Raw genomic sequence first — 25,440 nt, 5'->3', positions numbered from 1 at the left:
TAATGTTGTCTAATCTATAAACTACTTATGCCTCAGTTTCCCATTTAGCAGGATGTTAAATAATACATCATGGTGCTTTATGGGTTAAATCATGTTCAGAATATTCTCATCATGTAAGTTTTCACCCATGTAGTAACATTGCCTGGCCAAAATATTAGCAAAATTTATTTAGTACCTTACAATATGTTGAGTGCCTTAACATGGGTTGTTTCCAAGAAACTAGGAATAGGCCAGTATAGTTGTTAAAAGGGCCATCCAGTAAAACTTATTTATCTTTTTACTTTTTCTTTCCATATAATAACTTGCTTCTCTAGTCTCTAGTCGAAGTAGAAAAATAGGGGTAAGAATGCCATTTCACACACTGACCTCAAAGTGACAACTAACAAAAACAGAAGAAAAAGCAAAACCCCGGGAAACTAACATACAAGCTCGTGAAACACAACAATTGAGGGCCATTTACTGTGGGATCAGTTAGCCCCAAACACTGTGGTGTATCTTTAAGGAAGCACACTGTATCATGAGCTGACAACAATTAATGTGACTTTAAGATAAGGTTACATTGTATTTGCATTTCCATATTATACATGTATATATATTATACATGTATGTATTGTATATGTATATATGTTAAAGGAAGGCAGGAACTTCCTCAGCTACCTACAGAACTCAGCGTTCAAGGTAACTCATTCCTCAGGAGTTCTGAATAGCCAAGATCTTTTATGACCGAGAAGAAATACGCCAAGGACACGCCTGTAATCCCAGCACTTTGGGAGGCTGAGGTAGGCAGATCACTTGAGGTCAGGAGTTCAAGACCAGCCTGGACAACATGGCGAAACCCTGTCTCTACTAAAAATATAAAAATTAGCCAGGCGTGGTGGCGGTTGCTTGTAATCCCAGCTCCTCAGGAGGTTGAGGCAGGAGAATCGCTTGAACCCGGGAGGCGGAGGTTGAAGTGAACTGAGATCGCGCCATTGCACTCTAGCCTGGGCAACAGGAGCGAAACTACGTCTCAAAAGAAAAGAAATATGCCAAGGAATTAATTTTTTCATCAGGTTTAAAATAATTTGTTGTGATCATTTTTTAAGTGAGCTCTTTGCAAGCTGCCCAGATCACAAGAGCACTCAACTTAGAAAAGAAAGCTTTTCCACATGTCTGTCAACTGTTCCAGAGACTGTAGTACAGATAGATGGAAACCACAGGCCCTTTGTCTACTCAAGGTGGGGAGAGGAAATAGATTCAGGAATGGAAATAGAGGGCTAGCATTTACTTTTGTTCAAGAGAATGATGAGAATGGAATCATAAACTGTTGTCTTTTAAGATATTTAAAGGATTTATTGAAAATGTAGCTTTTGTTCTGATGAGATTTTCATTAGAAACAGGTGTGAGGAGACTAGTTATCAGTGAAAGAATAAATAATGCTATCAAAAAATAACCAAAAAAAGTATGATAGGAACCAGTAGAAAGCAGAAACAGGATAGGAACTTGTAAAGTTCATCAACTTCCTTACACAGTTTTAGACATTTTCGGTATAATTTTTCATCCATTGGGTAGGGTTCTTTGAGTTTTCAATTAGAAAATATCCTGTAATTTTTAATAGGTTCTTGAGTAATTGTGACTTTTTTTCTATCTTTATGTTCATAGTTCTCTTGGTTACATTTTTTAAAAAATCATATGTACTTAAATGAGCTTGAAACTTGAAGTGACTAAAATGTTTGGAGATCTTACATTTTCCAAATAATAAACCTCTGTTCTTAATTTTGTTAATGCCTGTTATTTTGTGCTAAACTGCTTGTAGATTATTTTCTTATTAAAGGTTTTAAGCACTGTAATGTACGAAAACAGGGCAATAGGAGCAAACAAAAATGCAAAGATCACAAGAAGAAAAACCTCTTTTGGGAAGTGGGATTAGGGGGCTTTACGGAATGTCCTTTCATATCCAAATATTTGTGTATGCATTGTCTATTAAGTAATCTTGTATCCCTGTCTTTAAAAATCAAAACAAAAACAATGAAGCAATAATACTGTTTCATTTGGTTCATCAGTAGGTTCATCACGAAACCTACTCTGCCATTAAGAGCATGACATAAATGGGCTTGAGGCAAAAGAAATTGTGATCATTGGATGCCCTCTGCTTCTGTGCTGCTTCGAGCTTAGCTTTGAGATCCTAAAGAGGTAGATTCCTAGGTGATAGAGTAGCCTAGGAAGATTCCTCTGGCTTTTGATTCTCCTCTGGACTTTATTTGATGCTTAGATTATGAGATTGTCACTAGAACCAGTTTGATTATTCTCATCATCCCAGTTACTGAAGAAGAAACCAAATAGAATCCCTAATGCCTTTGGCTATTAAATTATTGAGTAAAATTGATGAAAGAAGAATACAAATAATAATTGTTAAGTAATAGCAGCTGTAATTACCATCCATTGAGCTGGGTACTGGACTAAGCATCTCTGGTGTAATTCTGTGGGATGAATATTACTGTATTCATTTTGCAGACCTGGTCCCAGACAGTACAGTGTGTAAGTGGCAGAACTTGAAGCTCACTTCGCTCTTACAACATAGCCATAACCATTAACCACTGGGCCTACGCTGCTCCATGTAGCATGTGTATCTAGGTTGATCTTACTTGACTTGTACCATAATCTTAGATTTAAGTAATATTTGGCATAATTTTTATTGTTACATTAAAAATTTGCTACAAGTTGACTGCACAAACTGCTACTATGTTGGGCCATGTTCAGAAGCCAGAAGTTACTGTAGAAATTCCTGATAATAATAATTGCATCATTCTAGAAGTTAGAGAAGCATGCCCAGCTGCAGCACAGCCCTGATTCCATGGGCTGGGTTATCAGCATTGCGGCAGACTTTAGAATCCACTTCCAGTGTGGAGGTGACACTTCATGTACAGTTGATGAAAGCCACTGTACAGCTACCTGTTTGATAGCTGAGACCTAGGTCCTGCCAGGAAGAAGATCACTAAAAGCAGCCCCCAACAAGATTCTCTAGGGCTAGGAGTATTCATAATCTTTATAACTACATTTCATTTCCTGTAGTCTCATGTTCTTTCTGTATGATAGATCTTTTTTCTGTAAAAGAACAGCAGTTGTTTATAATATTACTAGAAATATTTTGGTTTTCCAGTAGTTTTTTTCCAGATGATCCCCTTTAGATTAGCAGTGTCATCCCAGTGGGCTTGGTTCTAATAAAGTAAGGAGCTTTTAAAATGTTTTCAGCGAGAACTAGATTGGAATAAAGTAGATCATAATGCTTGTTTTCAGTTTACTATTTTTCACTAATAAGTTTCACTAAAGTTTTTTTTTTTTTTTTTTAGTTATCAATAAAATGCCATACATCTTGCCATTCTAAGGAAGTGGCATGACCTCTTCATTTACTGGAGAAGACTTGATAGTAATTTTCTCAGAGATTTTATTTCCTCTGATGTTTTCTTGAGCAATTTGGTTACTGTAAGAGCTTTAGACATTTTTGGCCTTCTCTCACAGACCTTAGGAAATAAATTGTACTTTATTTTCCTCCCTCCTTCCCTCCCTTCCTCTCTCCCCTCTCTTCCTTCTGTTTCCAGAAAAGTAATTAGCATTTATTGAATATTTTCTGTTTTTCAATTGACAGATAAAATTGTATATATTTATCATGTACAACATGATGTTTTGAAATACACACATTGTGAAATAACGACTAAATCTAGCTAACATAAATGGTACTTTATTTTCATGTCTTTGTGCTGAGACCTAACAGTTGGATTGGCTGCCCTTAAAGTTGGCATTTATCTTTACCATAATTTGGAAAGCTTCATGGTCTGTCACTGTTTTTTACTCTATCATCTTTACAAAAATACTTTAAAAAGCACAAAATTTTTTAGGTTTCTCGGATTCATATTATAGGAGGTATTTAGTTGTAATATTTAGCCCTCAAAATGAAACTGTACTCAGATAGTGTTACTTCTGTATCTTCATGCTGTGACAAGTTAAGATTGCTCACTGAGAATTTAGCACAGGTAAGAGGTAAGTACAACAGTTAGGGAGGCAGGTGCCACCTGTTACATCTACATAAGGAGACTCATTCTTCCTCTTCCTTTGAAGAAGAAATTACTCAGAGTCCAGCTGTTCAGGAAGGTGGTCTGGCAGTTGTAGGTCACCTGTAAGGCTTAGTTAATACATTTAGTGCTCATATTAGATGATGAAGTTTATAACAAGCCATTTCATTCTGTGATTTGTAGCTCTGGTGGTGAAGAAGGAAAAACCTCTTCATCCAGTGGTTCCTCCTGAATAGTGGGGCTTGAGGCAGAATGCAGTGGAAGCAAAGTAGCCAGCAACACACTGCTTTCCATGCTCTTAGCTCCTGCTTCCTGACTCTAATTTATAGTGCCAGTGATTATTTGTTTCACTCAGTGCTTGATTTTGGAATGGTTGTACTAATAATATAATTACAAGTTGTACTGGTGTGGCTAACACTAGAGATTTTGAAAAACAATATTGTATACCATAGATGTTTAGTAATAGTATACTACAAAAGTTCCTTGGAAACTTTCAGTGTGCTGAATTGAATGACAGTTTAAAAAATAAGAAGTGAGGTTATATGGGAAGCATTAATGCACATTGTGAATCCCCCAGGAAAGTTGGGAAAAAGCATGTGCCCTCTTGCCCTTATTTGAGCTCGAAATCCTTAGTACCTGCAGGATTCATATTCCATAAATATACCTTGGGAAAAGCTTTAGTAGAATTTTAGGTGTTTTCAGATAAATTATATTTCAAAAGCTGCTTTCAAAGTGGGAACCTGAAAAAATAGTGTGGTCTTCACACAAATCAAACATTTTTGTGTGTGTTAATCTACTTAGCAAATATTTTCTTAATTCTAGGGTGGTATTTTAAGCATAACTATCCAAATTGATAGCAACTAAATTAATTTTTTCATCTCAGTACTTAAATATATGAGACAAGATACAATAATTTATTTGAATTATATATTTTACATTTTACCATCCAGTATTTTTGCATATGCAGTTTTTTTTTTTTTTTTTTTTTTTTTTTGAGATGGAGTCTCGCTCTGTCGCCCAGGCTGGAGTGCAGTGGCGCAATCTTGGCTCACTGCAAGCTCCGCCTCCCGGGTTCACGCCATTCTCCTGCCTCAGCCTCTCCAAGTAGCTGGGACTACAGGCGCCCACCACCACGCCCGGCTAATTTTTTGTATTTTTTTAGTAGAGACGGAGTTTCACCGTGGTCTCGATCTCCTGACCTCGTGATCCGCCCGCCTCGGCCTCCCAAAGTGCTGGGATTACAAGCGTGAGCCATCGCGCCCGGCCGCAGTTTTTTTTTTTAACCTGTTACCTGGGTAGTAATGAGAGGCAAAAAGATGATAATTGTGGAAGTTTGAAGTTCTCTAAAATGTAAAGCCCTGTCTTTTTTGTTTAATTATCATTTACAGGCTGCCCAAATTGTATCTTTGTGAATTTTGTCTAAAATATATGAAAAGTAGAACTATTCTGCAGCAGCACATGAAGAAATGTGGTTGGTTCCATCCTCCTGCCAATGAGATTTACAGAAAGAATAATATTTCTGTCTTTGAGGTAAGGTAGATACTTAGTAATTGTCCTCTCATCCATTTCAAAAGTAGGGCCACCTATATTGAATCTATTGTGCAACTTACTATTGTCTTACTATTTTATGTATCACTAAAATGGAAAAAGTACTAATTATAATTTTTAAAACTTCATTTGATTATAAAATGCCAGTTGATTTTGCGCATATTAAGATGTGATAAAAGTACATCTTAGAATCTATGAAATATAGCATTTAAATGAAAGGATTTCTATCACTTATTTAAAAGGAATATCTCACAGAGATCTGTTTAATAGTAAATCTTAACATATGATGATGATGATGATGATGATGATGATGATGATGATGTGTGACCTCTGCTCTGTGATTCTCTATTGCTGTTAGTAGTGCTCTTGATCCTCAGTTCTGTGGTTTTCGTGCCAAGTATTAATTGAGTACTTGTTTATGTGCCCTGTTACTTACTCTAACAGTAAAATTTCAGATTGTCAGGATCCCCTCAGTCTCTCACTTTCTTAGTCCTCCCTAAGACTCTTAAGTGATCAGTAGAGGAGTTCTTTACCTTGGGAGAAGCTGGGGTAGGTGTGGTATAAAATACTGTTTGAAAAGAATATTAAACTACCTGGGTTGTTGAAGAGTTCTGTTAGTATCACAGCCAGTGTCTTGGGAGCTAATGTGGGCATCCATTGGCATTTTGATAGAAAGCTCTGGCAACTCCATGAACACAGACAAGGCTGCCAGGAGCAAAAGAGCAGAGTGCTCCTGGGCCTGGCCAACCTGGAGCCACATTTACCACATGATTACTTGAGGAACCTGCTTGGTGCTTCTGCTTGGCAATAGTTAGTACCCCCTTAAGTAGTTTTATCTGGGTTCAAGCCCGATCATGGTAGTCAGATTGCATTGCTTCAGGCAGCTGGCATAGATTAGACTACATAGTTACATCTTATTTTACCTAATAAATGTGTTTTAGAAGGGTTGTATTTAGATCTTTTGTTGTGTTAAGTACTTTGAAAACGAAACTTGCTATCCAAAGGATTGCTACAATTCATCTTTTCATTAAAGCAAAAATTGCTCTTTTAAAACCAGATTATCACCTCCTTATCTGGCTGTTCCTGCTTTGTTGAAGGTACGGTATTTTATATATTTGGTTGTCTTAAAACAGCAGATACCATAATACTGCCATTTCAAAGGATGGCTTCCAGGTTCCAAAGTGTTCTGGTCATGGACACCTTCTCCTAGTCTGGACTGTGGATATCTAGAGATGCTTTTAACTGATACATATTATTCTAGAACTAAAGAGACCCTCTGTTGACTGTTTTGTTCTGTTTATTTCTCTAGGTTGATGGGAATGTGAGTACCATTTATTGTCAAAACTTGTGTCTCTTGGCAAAGTTGTTTCTTGACCACAAAACCCTCTATTACGATGTGGAGCCATTTCTTTTTTATGTACTAACACAGAATGATGTCAAGGGCTGCCACCTTGTTGGCTACTTTTCTAAGGTAAGTATGTCAGCTTAAAGTTTGTTTGAATTCATATAGAAATCTGAAACAATCTTTGCTGTTCTCACTCGGGGACACAACAAGATGCAGCACCTCCTAGGTGTCATCTAGCTGTTTGGAAAGAATAGAAGGAACATTTGGAAACTTACCAGGTGCTAGAAGGTGCTTAGTAACATTCAACAACCTATATTCTCCTAGGATTATGGACTGCTGGCAATACCCAAGAGGAAGGTTTTAAATGGCTTCTCCTCCCATGGTAATAACATGGAACTTGTGAAATAAACAGTCATTAGCTCTCTGAGTTCTGTCTCAGCTTCAATCTTCTCTTCCTAATTTGAACTTTAGGCATAGAAATAAGAGTAAGAAGGCATTTTGATTAAAGGATATTTTCTCCTTTTTTAATCTTCCATTCCCTTAGAGGGAGAAAGTCTATTTTCTAATCAGAGAACATAAAAGATATACTTTTATTTAAGCAAGTTCACGGTAAAATCCAAGTGTATAAAACAGTTAAGGGGAAGTGCTAGCTTTTTATAAGCATTTATAAGAATTCTTTAGGCTACTTCATTAGTTAGATATGACTTAAAATATATTGACTCATTTATAAAATTATAAAAGTGACTATTTTGTGTAAAGTTAGATACAACTAATAGGACTGCTCTGAGGAGTACCAGAGCAGGAGAGAAAGAAAACTCTGACATAATTAATGAGTCTTCTCACTTCTAGAGTGGCACACTGATTCATTATTTGTAGCTTTACGGATTGTTTGGGACTCAGATTCCGGTGCTGATCCTTAGGCATTGGCATACTGTGTTTGAGTTGCAGATGGTGTTGGATGACATTGTTTTGTTTTATATTTTTACTCTCCTGGGATGGTTGCTTTGTGGGTAATGGCAGTGACTTGACATTATCCTGTCTTCTCCCAGTTGGGTAGTTTTTTGTTGATGTATGTTGCTATTCCCAAAGGACCAGGGCTGTGGGTTTTGGCCATTAGTCTTTGTTTCTTAATTCACATTATTATTCACTTTAGCAGCCTGTTTTAAAACTTGACTTGTATTTTCTCCACCAGGAAAAGCACTGCCAACAGAAGTACAATGTTTCCTGTATAATGATTCTTCCTCAATACCAGCGTAAGGGCTATGGCAGGTTTCTCATCGATTTCAGTAAGGATTATATTAATTTCTCATTGGTCTCTTCCGGTGGACCTTCTGTATATATATATATATTTAAAGATTTGTAGGTGCTTTGTTGGCTGCTAGTATCTTTTGTCGTACTGCTATATGATTCTTTAAAACCTAAAGCCACTGCTGGACACTGTGGCTCATGCCTCTAATCCCAGCACTTTGGGAAACTGGGGTGGGAGGATTGATTGAGTCCAGTAGTTCAAGACCAGCTTAGGCAACATGGCAAGACCCTGTCTCTACAAAAAATTTAAAACGTTAGGTGGGCATGATGGCATGCACCTAGGGTTCCACCTACTCAGGAAGCAGAGGTGAGAGGATCACTTGAGCGCCCAGCAGGTTGAAGCTGCAGTGAGCAATGCTACTCCTGCATTGCAGGCTTCAGCCTGGGCCACAGAGCAAGACTCTGTCTCAAAATAAAAATGGAAATAAATAAAACCTAAAGCCACACATTCCTTTTATTTTGGTTGGACACGAATTTTCTTTTCTTTCTTTTTTGTTTTTGGAGAGACAGAGTCTCGCTCTGTCGCCCAGGCTGGAGTGCAGTGGTGCAATCTCGGCTCACTGCAGCTCTGCCTCCCGGGTTCAGGCCATTCTTCTGCCTCAGCCTCTCGAGTAGCTGGGACTACAGGCACCAGCCACCACACGCGGCTAATTTTTTTGTATTTTTAGTAGAGACGGGGTTTCACTGTGTTAGCCAGGATCTCCTGACCTCGTGATCCACCTGCTTCGGCCTCCCAAAGTACTGGGATTACAGGTGTAAGCCACCATGTGTGGCCTTGGACACGAAATATTTTTAAATAGCTAATATTGAATAAAATTTTATGTGATGTATAGCACATACCTTTAATTTCCTACTGTTCATTTACAATGGAACGTAGTTTTATGCAGTAATACCAATAATACTAAATACATTGTATAACTACTTCAATTACAGCTAATAAGGAAGTACTGTGGGCCGGGCATGGCAGCTGACGCCTGTAATCCCAACAATCCCAACACTTTGGGAGGCCAAGGTGGGCAGATCACGAGGCCAGGAGTTCCAGACCAGCCTGCCCAACATGGCGAAACCTTGTCTCTACTAAAAATACAAAAAATTAGCTGGGTGTGGTGGCGGGCGCCTGTAATCCCAGCTACTCGGGAGGCTGAGGCAGAAGAATTGCTTGAACCCAGGAGGCGGAGGTTGCAGTGAGCCGAGATCACGCCACTGCACTCTAGCCTGGGCGACGAGCGAAACTCCATCTCAAAAAAAAAAAAAAAAAAAGAAGTACTGTACCTGCCGTATTTTTGTTATCCAGTTATCTGAGAAAATGTGTGCATTTTTTTAGTTAGGCTCTACCTAGTGGTTAAACATATGCAACACATCTTTAAATATCTGAAGAAGTGAATGATAGAGAAAATTGTTTAATCTCAGTTCAAAAGTGATAGCTCACAGTTCTAAAGAGATCATTGTGGGATCTGTGTAATTTGAGGGAATATTTTACCTCAGATATTGCTATACAATGATATTAAATGAATATATGCAGAACTAATGGTTCAAACAAAGGATTTTGATTCCAGTCTTGAGATGTTAATTAAGCCTCTTCTTAGCTTTAGACTGCCCTTCTGTCCATATTTTATTGGAAGCTTGTACTACTGATTTTTTTACACATTTTCTGGTCTTTTTAGATGAGCAGTAGGGGATGGAACTGAGATTACTTCCTTTAATGTTAATATATTGTTTTGAAGTAGGACTCATGATTAGACATGTTATATATGCCATTAAATTGCAAAGTTAGGGAAAGTATTTTACTTTTGGTGATTGGGTGTGTGTGTGTGTGTGTGTGTGTGTGTGTGTGTGTGTGTGGTATACAAACAGTCCATGCAGTAATAGTATTGTTTGTATTTACTTTTCCTAATGTAATATATGTTTCCAAATTAACATTTCTAGACTGCTTTTACGTTTTCTTTAATGACAGTAAAAATACCTTTCTCTGCCATCTCCATTTTCAATGCTTTTCCTTAGAAGTTAGGCCTTTGTTTTTCAGTTCTTGAGAGTTGTGCACTATAAAGGACAGAGTCCACAGTTCCACACTTATATTGGCAGTCCTGCTTGCCTAGAGTTAGAATGATAGGTAATTGTGAAGAGTTGTGGTTGAAGTGAAAGTTTGTCATCTAATTCACTGACAGAACTACAATTTTAATAGGATTATGTGAAAATGAAGGCATTCTTTTGTACTTCTCAGTTCAGATACAGCAGTTGCCACCTAGTGGTCCAAATAAAGCATGCAAGGCTTGTTTTCCTCAGGACATTGAACGAAACTGTTAACAGAGTCCTGATTTTTAACACTTTGAATATTTTAACAAGGTGATTGATATTAACTGTAGACATAATAATACTAACTTAGTCTTCAATATATATAAATTATGTATTCTTTCTTCAGATTTGTTTTAAAGTAGTTTTGCAATTTGTTTCTCTCTCTTTTTTTTTTTTTGGAAGGAGTTTACCTCTGGAGTTATTCTTGGTTGTAGAAGAGGGGATGTTATTTTGGTGAATCCAGTTTTTCAGAGTCGCTGACCTAGTTCTGATTTGAGTTATTTGTGATTCTTTAGGTTATTTGTTATCAAAGCGTGAAGGCCAGGCAGGGTCTCCAGAGAAACCGTTATCCGATCTGGGTCGTCTTTCCTACATGGCATATTGGAAAAGTGTAATATTGGAGTGCCTTTATCACCAAAATGACAAGCAGATCAGCATTAAGAAGTTAAGCAAGTTGACTGGAATCTGCCCTCAAGACATCACTTCCACACTCCACCACCTACGAATGCTGGACTTCCGTAGTGACCAGTGAGTATCACATCTTTTTGTATACCTTTGAAAGATAATTAGGTTGAAGTTTTTCGGATCAGCCAGTCAGATTATTGATGAAAGGGCATTAACTAATATAAATGATATACTTGGTGATAATGAGATATCATTTTCCTTTCTAGGATATTTTATTTGATTGACTATATATATATATGGTCTATATATAGTCTATTTATATGCTTTTTAAACTGAACTGTTTTTCTGATACTCCTCCTAATTTTTGGACCTAAGCTACTGAATCTTTCATCTTCTAGTATTGGGAGCTTTTTCACAATACAAGAAGTAACCACTCTAGAAACAGTCATTAAATAAAATGCCCTTGTTAAATTTTCATATAAATGGCACAAAGTGAATACAGATTGAAAGGAAAAACAGGCAGTTCACCCTTCACTAAAGTGGTCAGAAAAAGGTCACAAAGAAAGGAGGCATTTGAGCCAAATAAATGGAGAATAGAAAAGCAAGTGCCGAAGAGCAGCGGAACTTCTGGAGCGGAACGTGTGAGACAGCAGGCAGTGAAAACAGCCTGCGGCCACGGTAGAGACCGAAGCGTTTGTCCTGCTTCACAAACTCCTGGCCGTCTCATGTGGTGGCACATTTCTGCGTTCCATCTTCCCAGGCAGGCTGTCTTTGCAGCACCTATCATCTACATGCTTCACCAGGGGTCTCATCTCCACATTCATTTTTATGTACACGTTGTACATTGTTGATTGCTATAAACTTTTCTCTGGTTCCAGATTTGTGATTATCCGCCGGGAAAAACTTATCCAGGATCACATGGCAAAGCTTCAGCTGAATTTGCGACCTGTAGATGTAGATCCAGAATGTTTGCGCTGGACTCCAGTCATAGTGTCCAACTCTGTGGTCTCAGAGGAGGAAGAAGAGGAGGCTGAGGAAGGAGAAAACGAAGAGCCACAGTGCCAGGAAAGAGAATTAGAGATCAGTGTAAGGGGATGAATAGTCTATTTTTGATGACAGAAGATATATTTTTGATTTCATGAGTATCTATGATAATGTATTATGATCATCTTTCACAGAAAAGTAAATTCACATTAGAATGTCAAGAGTTTTATTTCAATGGTAGAGATTTCAGGAAGACTGGGCCTGGTTTACTTAAGTATTTTTAAGCTTTGGACAATTAGGAGGAGACCATCAAATTTCTTATAATGTGTTACTTGTGAGAAAAATATTTACCAGGGTGCCAAGAAGCAGCTCAGTTTTAAGCTGGATAGTAGTTGAGAAATCTGAATTGAATCCAAATCTGACAGTTCTTAAAAATGAAGTGGAGGTTGGGTGTGGTGGTTCATGCCTGTAATGTCAGTGCTTTAGGAGGCCCAGGCGGGAGGATTGCTTGAGACTAGGAGTTCAGGACAACCAGGGAAATATAGTGAGACCCCATCTCTACAAAAAAAAAAAAACAACAAAATGAAATGGAGATACATTTTCCTTAAATAGAATATTAAGTAACTATTGTAAACTTGTGTATGTTTTCTAATGGGGCACCAAAACATCCTGTGGGCACACAGCTCTCTTTAGCCGTTAAAGGGTTGCTGGTGAACTGTAGTGCATGTGTCATTGTCAGTATTTTTCTTCATGTGATGCATACTTTTATAGCTTTTTTTTTTAAGCAGTGCTTCATCTTTTCAACACCGGTGTCCTTCTTTAATAAACATAAAAAACCTCATGCCCCTCTTTAGTGCAGTTTAATTTTCAAAATGAAATTATTCAGAATAAAAGTAAATTTTAAAACTACATAAACTTTCATATTTCTCAAATGCCTCCTTCCTCTTGCCCATGTCTCAAGATCCTGTCTCCTCCACCCTGTTTACAAATTTTTATTTCTGAGAAATTTTATTAAACAATCTCATTTAACATTTAAAAGAACAATAGTATTCACTTTGCTTATTGAGGGTGGTACTGCAGAAAGATTCAGAGCACAGGCTCTGGAGTCAGACTGCCAGGCTTTCTATCCCAGCATCTTCTCTTGCTCTTGCGTGACCTGGGGCAGATTACTTAAATTTTTTTCTACTCCACACGCCTCATTTGTAAAGTGGAGTTGTAGTGGTAATACTTCCTGTGATTGTTGGGGAGGTTAAATGAATAATAAATGCATATACAGAATTTAAAGCAGTGCTGAAACAGGAAATAGCCATGTTAAATAATTGATCATTTTCTTTTTAAAGCTCAGTTTCCTTTTCTTCTCTCAGTACTTAAAAGGTTAGAATAGGTAAATGTAAGCAAACAAGACTGAAAAATTAACCAGCATTGTTTTATTTTCTAAAATCAGGTGGGAAAGTCTGTGTCTCATGAGAACAAACAAGATTCTTATTCAGTAGAAAGTGAAAAGAAACCAGAAGTTATGGCTCCGGTCAGTTCTACACGTTTGAACAAACAAGTCCTTCCTCGTGATAGTCTTCCTGCAAATAGCCAGCCATCTCGGAGGGGCCGCTGGGGGAGGAAGAACAGAAAAACCCAGGAACGTTTTGGTGATAAAGATTCTAAACTGCTCTTGGAAGAGACGTCTTCACCTCCTCAGGAACAATATGGAGAATGTGGGGAGAAATCAGAAGCCACCCAGGAACAATACACTGAAAGTGAAGAACAGCTGGTGGCTTCTGAGGAGCAGCCAAGCCAGGACGAGAAACCTGACCTTCCCAAGAGAAGACTCAGTGAGGGGGTTGAGCCCTGGCGAGGACAGCTCAAGAAAAGCCCTGAGGCTCTGAAGTGCAGATTAACAGAAGGAAATGAGAGGCTGCCCCGCCGCTACAGTGAGGGTGACAGGGCTGTCCTCAGGGGCTTCAGTGAGAGCAGCGAGGAGGAGGAGGAGCTGGAAAGCCCTCGGTCAAGCTCGCCACCAATTCTCACAAAGCCCACGCTGAAGCGAAAGGTAACGCATTTCTTTCCAGGTCTTCTCTTCCTCCAATTCCAGTTTATCATACACCTTTTCGTTTTAGCTTACAGTTCTGAAAGAGTATAAGTTAGAAATTCCTAGTGCATTGCTTTATAAACCTTAAGCTAACTCTGTATATTGTAGCTCAAGATCTTCCCAGTGAACATTTGAGATGTGTGTGTGTTTGACTTTGACTTTGATTCATGGGAATTCACTTAGAAATCATAAGCTTATTTAAGGGCTTCACCTCCTGGGATGCAAACAAACTTTTTTTTAGCTTACTGGTTTTGATGTTCAAATCATGACTTTTAGGGGCTTCAAAGATATTTTTAAAGTATGTACAGATTAGAAGTGTTTATATTAGAAAAGGAGGCCAAAATATTACATAATTAATTGGAAAGTGAACATAGTGCTGCCCTATATTTTGGGGTACTCAGAGTACAGTAGCTCATCTTGGGTGCTATTGTTTTCTCTCTACTCTCCCCACTTCTCACACATCCCTCCAGTGGTTTAATGTGGTCTCTCTTGCTTTAAAAATATTTTCTAAACTATATTCCATCATAATCATAGCCAATTAGTTATTAAATAATGTACGATGATGATAATGAATTCTGTTAAGCCGTTTACCAGAAACATCCCAGGCTATGGAGTGGATTTTAAGCATTGCCAGGAGGCAGCCAGACTGAAGCAAGGCCGCTCCCTGGAAGAGCCACTCAGCCAGCTTCCAGCCAAAGCAGCACAATCGTTCCTTTCCTTACAGGGTCTTAAAAAGCAAGACAGGATCTTTTTTTTTTTTTTTTTAAGAATAATATCTTTAGAGCAGTTTTACATTTACAGAATTAATGCAAAGAAAGTACAGAGAGTTCTCACATACCCCAGCCAATTTCCTCTATTATTAATCCCTTGCATTGGTGTGATACATCTATCACAGTTACTGAACCAGTGTAGATACATCGGTAACTAGAGTTCATACTTTATTCAGATTTCCATAATTTTCCCTAACGTCCTTTTTCTGTTCCAGGATCCCACCCAGCATATCGCATTACCTTTAGTAGTCGTGTGTCTTTAGGTTCCTCTTGGCCGTGGTAGTTTCTCAGAATTTCCTTAGTTTCGATGGCCTTCACAGTTTTGAGAATGACTGGTCAGGTATTTTGTAGATGATCCCTTGTGATATTAGAATAGGGTAATATATTCTTGAGAGGAAGACCATAGAGGTAAAGTGCCATTCTCATCACATAATTAAAGGGTACCTGTCGGCATATATCTATCAGTATGTATAGGGAAGCTGGGCATAGTGGTCACTCTTGTAATCCTAGCGACTTGCGAGGCTGAGGCAGGAGGATCACTTGAGCTGGAGGCTGTAGTGCGCAATGATTGTACCTGTAAATAGCCACTGTAGTCCAACCTGCGTGACATAGCAAGACCCCGTCTGTAAAAATAAAAAGAAACAAGTATCAAATATGAGGGTATTATCAATATGATTTGTCCCTGTTGAAGTTAACTTTGATGACCTGGCTTAAGATATTGTTTGTCAGGTTTCTACTTCTCTTTTCCCTTTACTGAAAGGAAGTCACTGTGCATAGCCACACTTAAGATTTCTACCCCCTCAGAGTGGAGGCTCAGCATAAATTATTTGAGTTTCTGCTTGGGAGATTTGTCCTTTCTCCCTCATCTGTTTATTTATCCAAGCATTTATTTATATCATTACTGACCCAGATATTTACGTGATACTTCAGTTTATAATCCAATACTACTACTTTTTAAAATTTGTTGCTCAAATTGTTCCAGTTTTGACCATTAGGAGCTCTTTCTTTCAGTTTCCCTCTTGGGCTGCTGCTTCCTTTCCCTCCCCGCCGCCCCTGATGGGGTCTTACTCTGTCACCTAGGCTGGAGTGCAGCCACATGATCTCAGCTCACTGCAACCTCCACCTCCTGGGATGCAAGCAATGCTCCCACCTCAGCCTCTTGAATAACTGGGACTACAGGCATGTTCCTTCATGCCTGGCTAATTTTTTATACTTTTGATAGAGACAGGGTTTTGCTATGTTGCTCAGGCTGGTCTTGAACTCCTGAGCTTGGGCAGTCCACCTGCCTTGGCCTCCAAGGTGCTGGGATTACAGGTGTGAGCCACCGCGCCTGGCCTCCTGTGTTTAACATATATACTGTTGTTGTCATTGTGGGGTCTTTTTGTTTGTTTTTAAGCATTTCCTTTCTGGCACTACAAGATGCTTCAAGTTCATCTTGTATATTTCATGCCCTAGTCCTAGAATCAGCCTTTTTTCCAAGGACCAGGGCCATTTTTAATCTAATTTGAAAATTACATCCTCGATTGGGACCTATTAAGTTTGAAGCAGAGAAAAGTTGAACATTGACTAACTGCTGTTCATTGCGTGCTCATGACGAATAGATCTTTGTCATCCTAGCACTTATATTGCCAATTTATGAAGTAAAACAAATCATGTTAAGAAAAAGAACAGGCAGTAAGCGCACATGCAAAGTAATTTTGAAGTTAATGAATAAATACTTTGACTGGATGTGTGAACTTAAGCAAGTCCTATAGCCTCTCTGACATCTATAGAATGAAGGGATTGGATTAGATAATCTCTGGGGCATCATCTCATATTTTGTGATATTAGTTGTATAATTTTAGCTATTTAGTTGTATAATTTTAGCTATTTAAGTTGTGCTCAATGTGCCCAAATTTCAGTAACAGATTTATTTTACTTTTGAAATGTTTCACTAACACCGAGTAATACATTTCAGCTCCATATTTCCACATTCCACAACTTTTTATGAGTAGTTAATGAAAATGGCATACAACTTTACTGATAGTTCTGCAAACCTTCACAGTAGTGCTATAAGACAAAGTGTCTTTATTTCTCTTTTGCTCTTAAGTTGGAAAAGTTAAGGGATTAGCTTCTGGGTCATTTCAGTATTAAAACAGGCAACTCTCTAGGGTGCTAAATTTAACTGAACTATTAAGAGAATTATAATGTCTGCTATTTGGAGATGGCCACCTATTCTTATACAAAGTTGTGTTCAATTGCCTAACACCTTTGTATTTATAATAAGTATATTATCTTACTGTAGTATTTTGAAATAATATTCAAAATATTTTTTTGGCAAACAACGTCTTCATTTTATATGTGCTAATTCTATTTGGTTTTAAAACTGTTTTCGTGTTATTAATAGGAAAGATAGTGTTCATAACTGTAAATACTTGCTTTCTCTATTTAAACAGAAACCATTTCTCCACCGAAGGAGGAGAGTCCGAAAGCGCAAACACCACAATAGCAGTGTAGTTACGGAAACTATTTCTGAGACCACGGAAGTGTTAGATGAACCTTTTGAAGATTCTGACTCCGAGAGGCCAATGCCAAGATTAGAACCCACGTTTGAGATCGATGAAGAAGAGGAGGAAGAGGATGAAAATGAACTTTTCTCTAGAGAATACTTCCATCGTTTGTCTTCGCAGGATGTACTCAGGTGTCAGTCCTCTTCTAAGAGGAAGTCTAAAGATGAAGAAGAAGATGAAGAGTCAGATGATGCTGATGGTATGTTTTACAGAACTCACTTACTGTGGTTTATTGTCTTCAGATATACAGCGGTAGCAGTGACAGACCCTTTAGTAAAAAGGCTGAAAAATGAACACAACCCACTAAGCAAGAAAAGGAACGTTTGGCAATCTCTAAAAACTTGTATCAAGTGTATCCATCTTGATTTTTAAATGTGTTTTCCCTTCAACTTAGAACCTCTATTAATTTGCCTCTGCAGAAAATATCTTACTATTAGGCAACTGTTCTTTTTTGCCCAATCCTTTCTAAGCCTTTATCAGAATCTTTAGTTAATGGGAGAGTTGGACTTAGCATCAGGAAGATGTAGTAACCCTTCACTAGAATGTGCATTCTCTAGACTTAGGCTGTTTTGCGCATTGGTGTATGCTGAGTGCTTAAGCCAGGCGCTCAGTAAGTAGTGTTAAATGAGTGAATGCTAAGAAGATAATTCTCCAGAAAGAGTAGATTCATGTAAATCGGAACTTGTGTCAGATCTGTTCAGGAGTCTTTCCTGAATTGTATCTCTAATGTGTCTTACCCAACTAGTAGTAAATTTCTCACAAATGGTAACAATAACTCAAAATAAATTTTATAGTATAGATACAAATACAACTATTTACATTTAAAGCAGCCTAGTTGTCATTTCTTCTCTAGAGATACTGAAACTAGGTCTCATATATATGAGCCAGGTCAGAAACAAGTCTTTTTTTTCACCCCAGCCTAAAGTTTCGCCATTGTATCATGCTGCCTGCATCTGCAGTGTGTTTATCTCGCATGGGCCCAGAATGAGCATTTTTACTTTGTTGGGCAAATTTGAAGAAATCTGTTTGTCCAATCTTGGTACATAAACCTTTAGCTTTTATGCATTAACTGGTTGAACTTTTTAATTCTTTTAAAAATTCAGTCAGTTTCAAGTCTAGAAGATAAACTTGCATTTTCCCCATTCTCATATTTTCTATATAACAAATACTTTTTTATTTTTTATTTTTTTTTGAGATGGAGTCTCCCTCTGTCACCCAGGCTGGAGTACAGTGGCACAATCTCAGCTCACTGCAACCTCTGTCCCCGGGTTCACGCGATTCTCGTGCCTCAGCCTCCCAGGTAGTTGGGATTATAGGTGCACGCCACCATGCCCAGCTAATTTTTGTATTTTTAGTAGAGACGGGGTTTCACCATGTTGGCCAGGCTGGTCTCAAACTCCTGACCTCAAGTGATCCGCCCGCCTCAGACTCCCAAAGTGCTGGGATTACAGGTGTGAGCCACCCTGCTTGGCCAACAAATACTTTTAATATAGTGATAAGATGAATGTGTTCTTTGCTCTATCATGAATGATTCTACAAAGTTTAACTTGTTATATTTTGAAATACGTAGCTAGGAAACTAAAAGTTTATTTTGTAAATTTGGCACTTTATATTCTGTCTTAGATCATTGTACACTAAAATAGTACCCCTGATTAAGTTCCCATTGACTTAGATTTTTGCTGATGCAGCCATTTCCTTTTTTGACTTTCAAGTTACTACTACTAACTGTGTCTTTGTAGCTGTGCCCCCACCGCATCATGTTCTTGCTTAGTATTCTTATTCTGTAAAAATTAATAGGGAATGTGAGTGTACTTAATGCCACTGAACTTACACTTAGAAATGGTTAAAATTTTAAGTTTTATGTTACATATAGTTTACCATAGTTTTTTAAAAATGCTAATAATATAAAATTTATTTCTAATGAATGTAATTGGTGCTTTAATTTTTTCTTGTTTGTCTAAGTCTAAATGTCAGTTTTTGTCTAGGACTAAATAAATGCTTTGCAGCTATTCCCATACAAACACAACATTAACTGAACAACTGTTCGCGTACGATGGCTCAGTCATGGCCTAGAGTAATTGGCTCATCATACTACCTAAGTGATGATTTGTGGAAACTAAGAAAATCAGAGAGATAACATAAATCACAAGCAGAAAAAAAAAGAGGAAATAAGCTAATTTGTAACTTTTAGTAGAGACAACTTGATAAAAGTACTGCTTACTACTTATTTGCCTCTTTATAAAGTTCATCTCCATTTTACAGATGACGAAACCGAAATGTAGAGTAACTTCCCACAGCCATGCAGCCGATGATGATAGTCTTGAATTGGTTCTAACTAGTGTCTGATAACATAATGTTGACCAGGATTCTTTCATAGTTCTGCCAATTCACTGTGTGACTTAGAATATGTCACTAATTAGTTTTATCCTCTAGGTTCTTAACTTTAAAATGAAGACAATCAGGAGTTTATAAAAAGTAATGATTAATAAAGTCATTTCTATTGTATATGCTAGTCTTAGAAGAAGGAACTAGAAAATTTAAGACCTTGTAACCTGTCTTTATTTTTTTTTCCTTCCTGTATAGACACTCCTATCCTAAAGCCAGTATCTCTTTTGCGAAAACGTGATGTGAAGAATTCTCCTCTTGAGCCAGATACATCCACACCTTTGAAAAAGAAAAAGGGATGGCCCAAAGGCAAGAGCCGCAAACCAATCCACTGGAAGAAAAGACCTGGTCGAAAACCAGGATTAAAGTTGAGTCGGGAAATCATGCCAGTTTCTACTCAAGCATGCGTCATTGAGCCCGTCGTCTCCATTCCTAAAGCTGGACGTAAACCCAAGATCCAGGAGAGTGAAGAAACTGTTGAGCCAAAAGAAGACATGCCCCTACCCGAGGAGAGGAAGGAGGAGGAGGAGATGCAAGCAGAGGCAGAAGAGGCTGAAGAGGGTGAGGAAGAGGATGCAGCCAGCAGTGAAGTCCCAGCAGCCTCTCCAGCAGACAGCAGCAATAGTCCTGAGACCGAAACCAAGGAGCCCGAGGTAGAGGAGGAAGAAGAGAAGCCCCGTGTCTCAGAGGAGCAGAGGCAGTCAGAGGAGGAGCAGCAGGAATTAGAGGAGCCAGAGCCAGAGGAGGAGGAGGATGCAGCTGCAGAGACTGCCCAGAATGACGACCACGACGCTGATGATGAGGATGATGGCCACCTGGAGTCCACAAAGAAAAAGGAGCCAGAGGAACAGCCCACGAGGGAAGATGTCAAGGAGGAGCCTGGTGTTCAAGAGTCTTTTTTAGATGCTAATATGCAGAAGAGTAGGGAAAAGATAAAGGATAAAGAGGAAACTGAGCTGTATTCCGAAGAGGAGCAGCCTTCCCATGACACGTCCGTGGTGTCAGAGCAGATGCCTGGGTCTGAGGACGACCACGAAGAAGACTCCCACACTAAGGAAGAGTTAATCGAATTAAAAGAGGAGGAAGAGATTCCTCATAGTGAACTGGATCTGGAAACTGTACAGGCAGTGCAGTCTTTGACTCAAGAAGAAAGCAATGAGCATGAGGGCGCCTACCAGGACTGTGAGGAAACTCTCGCGGCATGTCAGACCCTGCAGAGTTACACCCAGGCTGACGAGGACCCTCAGATGTCCATGGTTGAAGACTGTCATGCGTCAGAACATAATAGCCCTATCTCTTCTGTTCAGTCTCACCCCAGCCAGTCAGTCCGTTCGGTCAGCAGTCCCAACGTGCCTGCCCTTGAGAGTGGCTACACCCAGATCAGCCCAGAACAAGGATCCCTGTCCGCACCCTCTATGCAGAACATGGAGACCAGCCCCATGATGGATGTGCCTTCCGTATCAGACCACTCTCAGCAGGTGGTGGACAGCGGCTTCAGTGACCTGGGCAGCATTGAGAGCACCACTGAAAACTATGAGAACCCGAGCAGTTACGACTCCACGATGGGCAGCAGCATCTGTGGGAACAGCTCTTCCCAGAGCAGCTGCTCCTACGGTGGGCTGTCGTCCTCCAGCAGCCTCACCCAGAGCAGCTGTGTGGTCACTCAGCAGATGGCCAGCATGGGCAGCAGCTGCAGCATGATGCAGCAGAGCAGCGTCCAGCCTGCTGCCAACTGCAGCATCAAGTCACCTCAGAGCTGCGTGGTGGAGAGGCCTCCCAGTAACCAGCAGCAGCAGCCGCCACCACCGCCTCCACAGCAGCCGCAGCCGCCGCCGCCACAACCACAACCAGCACCACAGCCTCCACCACCCCAGCAGCAGCCGCAGCAGCAGCCGCAGCCTCAGCCCCAGCAGCCTCCACCCCCACCCCCTCCCCAGCAGCAGCCCCCGCTGTCACAGTGTAGTATGAATAACAGTTTCACCCCAGCTCCTATGATCATGGAGATACCAGAATCTGGAAGCACTGGGAACATAAGTATCTATGAGAGGATTCCAGGGGATTTTGGTGCCGGCAGCTACTCTCAACCATCAGCCACCTTCAGCCTAGCCAAGCTGCAGCAGCTGACCAACACCATTATGGACCCTCATGCCATGCCTTATAGCCATTCTCCTGCTGTGACTTCCTATGCAACCAGTGTTTCTCTGTCCAATACAGGACTGGCTCAGCTGGCTCCATCTCATCCCTTAGCTGGGACTCCTCAAGCACAAGCCACCATGACGCCACCCCCAAACTTGGCATCCACTACCATGAACCTCACGTCTCCTCTGCTTCAGTGCAACATGTCTGCCACCAACATTGGCATTCCTCACACGCAGAGATTGCAAGGGCAAATGCCAGTGAAGGGGCACATTTCCATCCGCTCCAAGTCTGCGCCACTGCCCTCTGCGGCTGCTCACCAGCAGCAGCTGTATGGCCGCAGCCCATCGGCAGTTGCCATGCAGGCTGGCCCTCGAGCACTAGCTGTTCAGCGTGGCATGAACATGGGGGTTAATCTGATGCCTACTCCTGCCTATAATGTCAATTCCATGAATATGAACACCTTGAATGCCATGAACAGCTATCGAATGACACAGCCCATGATGAACAGCAGTTACCATAGTAACCCTGCCTACATGAACCAGACAGCACAGTATCCTATGCAGATGCAGATGGGAATGATGGGGAGCCAGGCCTATACCCAGCAGCCTATGCAGCCTAACCCTCATGGGAACATGATGTACACAGGCCCCTCTCATCACAGCTACATGAATGCTGCTGGCGTGCCCAAGCAGTCACTCAACGGACCTTACATGAGAAGATGAGCAAGATGAACTTGCAATCAAAAACTTAAATATATATAAATAAAGGAACCTTTTATACTGACAAACCAGAGAAAAATGGACCTTTTTCCAGTTAAAATATTGCTGTAGATTTAGAGGAATTTTTCTTTGGTTTATTTTATTTTTTAGAAAACCTGATCTTCTCTTTTTTTGGGTTCATTTTGTTCTGGGTTTTGGTTTTCTTCACAATCTTGAACATTTTACAGTAGAACTCATCTAAAAATGGATTGGGGGATGGGGAAACATGCACAAAATCTTTTCATAATTAAAAAGAGCCTTACTTTCTTTACATACCACATGGACAGAATTTGTGTAAAAGTGAATTATCTTTATTTTAAAATGTATGTTTCCCCTCACTGTTTGCAGCTCCCAGTGTTGTCATTTTTAAATGTTATATACATCTCAAGGGTTAACCAGACCCTTTCCTCCAAACCCAACCTTTCATTTCCTACTTCATTCCAGCAGGAGGCACTTAGGGGAGACTCGGACGGGGACATGGAGAACAACCCAAGCTCCTTAAACTTATTATTATTGTTAATATTATTATTATTATTATTAATAAAGTGAGGCAGGAAAATGCTTCTCCTTTTAAAATCCCCTCCACTCCTCACACACACACACCTCTTGAAACCCTTCCCCGAGAATGTTTCTTTATAGACGGACTTCATTGAAATCTTTGTTGTTCTTGAATCAAGTGTAATATAATTTTTTTCTTCTTTTTTAAAATATTCCCACTCAGCACTCAGAGACACAAAAATACTGTAAGTCTCATTAACAGCAGAATCTCAGAGAAAAGCTGTTTGCAATCCAAATCCAGCCTTTGGAGGAATAGAGATGGTCAATTAACAATCAAAAAGAGGAGATAAACCTCTTGTTTTTTTACCACCTGGTGAATCAGCCATAACGCACACACGCCACCCAGCCTCTTGTTTCTAGTATGTACTTTGAAATGCTAACTGAGGGTCTTGATGCTTGAGCCTTTGACTGATAAAACTCAAATAGCAGTCCCCAGTGATTTGCCTCTTAGGTTCTTTCTTAAATTGTTGGTGGATGACTGTACATTTTAGTGATTTGAAAAATAACTGACAAACCATTGAAACTGTTTATTTTATGTTGGAAGAGATGGCGCAGATGTGTGTCAGAAGGGAGATCATGGTGTGAGTTTCATAGCTATTTACATGATACATACCTCTAGTTTTTATTTGTCTTTTGAGATCCTGAGTTCATCCCCTGTGAATCAGAGTGCACAAGCACCTCTCCTGTGAGTGGCTAATGAGAAGAGGGACAGATCGACCACCAGCACAGTAGGGCAGATCTGGACAGCAGGATGTTATAACGCAAGTTCATGTGTTGCTCCCAACTCCATTCTCGTCTCTCGTGCAACCAGTTTGCCCATTCTCTTCCTATTACTTGCTCCAGGGATAGGTTAAAAAAAAAAAAAAAAATATATATATATATATATATATACACACACACACACACATATACATATATTCCATCATTAGAAGATGGAAACTCTTATACCACTTGGTATGTGCAGTCAAATATCCAAAAGGGGGAAGTACTGCTTAGAGAAATATCTGTAAGCATTAAATTCTCTCCTTTATTTGTACATTTTATATAGATAAATTTTTAAAGTACTAATTAGGCATTAACTTTTTTCAAATGCACAGGTTTGTTGGTTTTTTTAATACACTTTAATTGACTTTCTCAAGCGTGCTAGGTAGAAACAGGCAGAATTCCACATCTTCCCGCTCTCAGCTCTGAGCATGTGCAAGGCTGTGTAGGACCCAGTTTCTCTGTATATACTATTCCAGTTCCCAGTCATCTATGTAGAAAGTGCACTGTGCTGCCATCGCCCTACATCTTCAGCTGTGTCATTGCTTCCTGGTTGGGGTGGGGACAGGGTGGGTCGGGAGGGAGGTATATTGGGAGGAGGGTGGGTCAAGGCAGAAGGAGAAGCTGTTGAAATGAGGGCCGTGAATTCAGTTTCTGTTGGTTTGCAGTTGTGTTTGGTTTTGTTTGTTTCTTTATAAAAAATTCAATCGGGCAGCTCCCTTTTCCACAAGCCTCTTTGTGACTGTAGAACTATTGTAGAAAAAAAAGTTCTTTTCTATATTATAAAAGAAATTATCCAACACAGTAATATTGGTACCTGTCATTTTTTCACTTCTGTTTTAAAAAAATGTATTTTTAGCAAGATAACTTGGGTAATCTTCTAAAAAAGAAATTTAAAAACTCACTGTTAGTGACTTTGATGCCTTTTAAAATAAGAGCTTTTTCATTTCATTCCATCTTTAAAATTTTTTATCTTTGTTGTAGAATATTAAAAACTATTTTAAGAAAGATAAAAATTCTCTTTAAAGAGATCTCTAGCGTGTGTGAATAGAGCTCCAGATGCCTCTAAAAGCCGCATGTACAAAGGAAGCCACGTCTATCCTGTCTGTTTATATTTGCTTTTCCTGTTTTGTAACCTCTTTGTACTTTGTTCATGGTGACTTGTAAGCTAAGGGGAAGGGGTGCCTAGATGCCTTTGTATCTCTCCATGTCACGCGCTCCTGGGCCAGCCGGCCTCCCTTCCTCTCCTTGTATGTAATATCTTTTTTTCCCCTTTCTAGCAAGTACTTTCAAAAGAACTCTGTACATTTTAACATAAAAAATAAATTATGTTGAGCCATTTTGGATGTCTGTCTTGTATGTGGAATTTTTCTCCCTCCCCAGTATGTCAGAACTCCTCAATTCTTGTTCTACACCCAGAGACCTATAAACATTAGTCTTTTCATTTTCCTCTTTATTATAGAAGTACAAGTCCGTGGCCTTTGCTTTGAAATTCCAGTTTTCAT

At 39.5% G+C, this 25,440-nt stretch overlaps 1 protein-coding gene across 4 annotated transcripts in view; it reads left to right on the top strand.

The window, feature by feature from the left end:
• KAT6A (lysine acetyltransferase 6A) overlaps positions 1–25,281 on the top strand; it is a 127,712-nt gene extending 102,431 nt beyond the window's left edge. For all 4 annotated transcript variants that reach the window (XM_032144429.2, XM_058433297.1, XM_058433298.1 and 1 more), the window contains 8 exons: positions 5,438–5,579; positions 6,907–7,068; positions 8,135–8,228; positions 10,839–11,070; positions 11,826–12,033; positions 13,376–13,975; positions 17,220–17,532; positions 19,917–25,281. In XM_032144429.2, the coding sequence (XP_032000320.1) occupies positions 5,438–5,579; positions 6,907–7,068; positions 8,135–8,228; positions 10,839–11,070; positions 11,826–12,033; positions 13,376–13,975; positions 17,220–17,532; positions 19,917–22,579 (4,414 nt within the window). In that variant the 3' untranslated portion in view covers positions 22,580–25,281. The remainder of the gene's footprint in view (positions 1–5,437; positions 5,580–6,906; positions 7,069–8,134; positions 8,229–10,838; positions 11,071–11,825; positions 12,034–13,375; positions 13,976–17,219; positions 17,533–19,916) is intronic.
• Positions 25,282–25,440: the final 159 nt, after the last annotated feature.

Source organism: Hylobates moloch, unplaced genomic scaffold, assembly GCF_009828535.3.
Source record: "Hylobates moloch isolate HMO894 unplaced genomic scaffold, HMol_V3 SCAFFOLD_22, whole genome shotgun sequence".
Classification (NCBI taxonomy): Eukaryota; Metazoa; Chordata; class Mammalia; order Primates; family Hylobatidae; genus Hylobates; species Hylobates moloch.
Note: the sequence above shows the minus strand (reverse complement) of the source record. Positions and strands in the feature narration are given on the sequence as shown.